The sequence below is a fragment of the Diabrotica undecimpunctata genome, unplaced genomic scaffold (genome assembly GCF_040954645.1).
Source record: "Diabrotica undecimpunctata isolate CICGRU unplaced genomic scaffold, icDiaUnde3 ctg00000614.1, whole genome shotgun sequence".
Lineage (NCBI taxonomy): Eukaryota > Metazoa > Arthropoda > Insecta > Coleoptera > Chrysomelidae > Diabrotica > Diabrotica undecimpunctata.
In genome coordinates, this window is record NW_027311919.1 from 4728 (window position 1) to 8662 (window position 3935).

At 34.8% G+C, this 3935-nt stretch overlaps 1 protein-coding gene across 1 annotated transcript; it reads left to right on the plus strand.

Annotated features, from left to right (window-relative positions):
- Positions 1–689: 689 nt before the first annotated feature.
- Positions 690–1751, plus strand: LOC140431276 (uncharacterized). Its single transcript, XM_072519210.1, has one exon. It carries the CDS (start codon positions 690–692, stop codon positions 1749–1751), a length of 1062 nt encoding a protein of 353 aa, XP_072375311.1.
- Positions 1752–3935: the final 2184 nt, after the last annotated feature.

The window sequence follows — 3935 nt, forward strand, 5'->3', positions numbered from 1 at the left end:
TATAGAGCACAAGTGTAAAGTTACAAAGAGACTTATTCTTTCCACTATATCAAAAATATTTGATCCACTAGGTTTGCTTTCGGCTGTAACTATAACAGCTAAAATTATTCTCCAAGATTTGTGGAAATTAAAAATTTCCTGGGACGAAGTCGTTCCCATGGATATCTTTACGAAATGGGTTACATATCAGACTCAACTGGTTAAACTTAATCAGTTACAAATTCCTAGGCATGCAATTTGTACAAACTACAGGTCAATTCAACTACACGGTTTTTCAGATGCATCCACCGCTGCATATGGTGCTTGCATTTATATTCGTTCATCTGAAAACTTCGAAAATTTTCGTTGTCATCTTCTTTGCTCCAAAACCAGAGTAGCTCCTTTAAAACACATCCTCACGGTACTGCGCCTAGAACTTTGTGCAGCTTACTTGCTAGCTGAGTTGATAGACAAGGTAAAACAACACATGCAATTAGATTTCGAAAAAAATCACTTACTGGTGCGACTCCACTATTGTTCTAGGATGGATAAAGACTTCTCCGAGTTTATTAAAGACGTTTGTGGCAAATAGATTTTCTCAAATTCAAACTTTGACCGAATCTCAAACATGGCGTTACGTGAATACACTTGAGAATCCCGCAGATCTTCTATCAAGGGGAATTTCTCCTACATCACTTATTACTTCCGAAATGTGGTTTCATGGCCCATCATGGCTAGCTAAACCAGAAACTCATTGGCCTAATAGAACATTCGAACCTTCTCAACTCCCTGAGCTTCGACCAGCATCAGCCCTTATCACAAGAGTTCACATGAAATTGGACATCATCACTAAAATATCCTCATTTGTAAAACTACAGCGCATTATCGCTTATGTATTACGCTTTATAAATAATTGTAAATTTTCTCCTAAACGAAGGAACTTCGACAACCTTTCTTGTGATGAAATAGATAATGCTTTAAAATATATAATTCGACTAGTACAAAATGAAACATTTTATGATGACTTGACACACCTTAAGAGACATGGTAACGTTGACTCTAAAAGTAAACTACTTACCCTCAATCCGTTTATCGATAAGGATAACATACTCCGCGTTGGTGGAAGACTGCATAATTCTGATTTTTGTTACGATAAAAAACATCCCATTGTGCTTGATTCTAAACACCACTTTACTACTATTCTTGTACGAAATGAGCATCTTACCTTAAATCATTGCGGTCCTCAACTACTATTAGCTTCCATTCGTGAAAAATTTTGGCCCATTAATGGACGTCAAGTGGTTCGCAAAATCGTTCGCGATTGTATTATCTGTTGTAGGGTGGCTCCTAAATTAGAAACTTATCTTATGGGTAATTTACCCTCGTCACGTCTTGTTCCCTCTAGGCCATTCTACAACTGTGGACTTGACTATGCAGGACCTTTTTTGCTAAAGGATCGACACACCCGAAATTATAAAACTATCAAGGGTTACATAGCTCTATTTATCTGTTTAGCAACTAAGGCCATACATTTAGAAGTCGTGAGCAGCTTGACCACGGAAAGTTTTCTAGCAACGCTAAAACGCTTTATTTCTCGACGCGGAAAATGCGCTTCCATCCTTTCGGACAATGGTAGTACCTTCGTTGGCGCAAAAAATGAGCTTGTCAAATTTTTTGACACCTCTAGTTCAACTATTAGGGACAGTTTAACTACCGAAGGTATCAATTGGCAGTTTATTCCGCCACGATCACCTCACTTTGGAGGAGTTTGAGAGGCGGGAGTAAAATCTGTCAAATTTCACCTAAAGTGTGTCATTGGCAATACAATTCTTTCATATGAAGAATTTTCCACTGTTTTATGTCAAATTGAAGCTTGCCTAAACTCACGACCACTCTCACCAATGTCTAACGACCCTTCCGACTTACTTCCTCTTACTCCTGCGCACTTTTTAATTGGATCCACAGTTCCATATATTCCATATATTGGATAGCAGATTCCAAAGGCTTCAAAAAATGATCCAAGGTTATTGGTGGTCCAAGGAATACATTTCATCCCTCCAGCAGCGAGTAAAGTGGAAAAAACATTTCAACAGTCTTCTTAGAATTGGAAGTCTAGTGACGGTGAAGGAAGATGGGACTGAACCCTTAAGATGGTGCCTGGGTAGAGTGACTCATTTACATGCGGGTAGTGACGGAATAGTTCGTGTAGTGACAATTAAAAATAATAGAGGTTGTTTCAAGCGACCAGTGACAAAGGTGTGCGTCCTACCCACAGATCAGTGACTTAAGCTTCAGTGAAACAAACTTTTAACTCAACTCGAGTACTTGTTGAACCCCTGCAGGCGTTCAAGGGAGGCGGCTTAAATGTTAAAACTTTCGAGCAACCCTGTACAATATACTTTTAGTTGGAATTTTACCCGACATCTGGCTTACACCCCGAGAGAGGGGCTGCAGGTGGTGGCAGACAGATAACACTCTCTTCACAACATCCTTACAATAAGGACGCTAGTTTTTAATTTATAGTTACGAAATATTTTACATGTGCCTTTTTTTTTTATAACTTCAATACAGTTTAGTTTTAGTGATTTGTTTTTTTTGTATTACGTGAAATTCTAATAAGATTTAACTTACATCCCCTACAAGTATTTCATTTGTTTTATTTGTGTATATGCTTATGCAAATATGTACGAAAATGTATAATTAAAGATCAAGCAAATCAAAACTTTTCACAAAGGGTAACAATACGCAATGGAAAACTCTACACAACGGACAACTCTACACAACAGAGAATTATTTTTCCCCGTTGGTCTCCGTTATGGAGAAGTTAAACTGTATGTATATCGAAAGAACGACGCCCCATGCACAAAAAAAGTGATTAAAAGTGTAGGAGGAGCTCTGACCAGAATAAAATATAAAAATAGAATAAAATAATTTGTGATTATGTAATTAGTATAATTTTATTTTGTTTTCAAAATTATGTGGTTAGTGTTGAATAATTTAGGATTGTCCCCTTTAAATCTTAGGCCTCCAAGACCAGTTAAATAAATTAAATAAACTATTTGATTTTTTATGTATCTTCAAAAATCCAAAATGTTAAAAGATGTTGAAGAATGGCATCGATCACGAAATGACGGAAACATTATAGAAAAAAATCTCCAGCGAGAACATTAACATGGTTGATAATTTTAGCATCGGTGTGTATATCTGAGATCCACTAAAATAGACGGCTAACGATAGTTCGAATTGGCATCGAACAGGAAGAATTTTTGACCGAATTTTTACTTTGTTGATCATTTTATTAATAATTCAAGGTTGCCTATCAATTACTTTAATATATATAAAAAAATGTAAATAAAATATTTGTTTTTGTTTAGTAAATAAATATTAATACAATATACTATTTATTTAGTTATATTAAATTAATTATTCACTTTAAATTAACATCAATGAACAACCAAATATAAAATGTAAGATTAAAAAGTATTTTGACTCGATTTTGTTTATATATATATTCTATACTTCTTCTATTTATTGAAGACGTTTCGCTTCTTAATCAAGAAGCTTCATCAGTTCATCCAAAAAGAACAATATGAAAAACCAAACATTCATGGAAAAGTTATTATAAGTTGGTTACCTCAAAAAGATATGTAGCAGTCAAAGATATAAAATGTGTAAAGAAGCTTATGATACTGGACATTAAAAATTATGTTGTATAGACAATTATTGTCATGTGGGATCGATGGTGACTTTTTACATTTCACTTAAAACGGTGTCCTCAACATTTATACCAATTTTGAGCTCTGTGAGAATTTTTGTAACCTTGAATGTCTATCTTGATATTTAGCGTATAAAAAATAGTAACATAGAATATGAATGCAGTTAGAGTTTTAAGAAAAATATTAGAATGGCATTGCCACTAAGAAGCCATGTGATATATATAAACCAAACTATAGAAA

Excerpts from the sequence above, each read along its gene's own strand:
- LOC140431276 (XM_072519210.1), top strand. The coding sequence starts at position 690 with ATGTGGTTTCATGGCCCATCATGGCTAGCTAAACCAGAAACTCATTGG.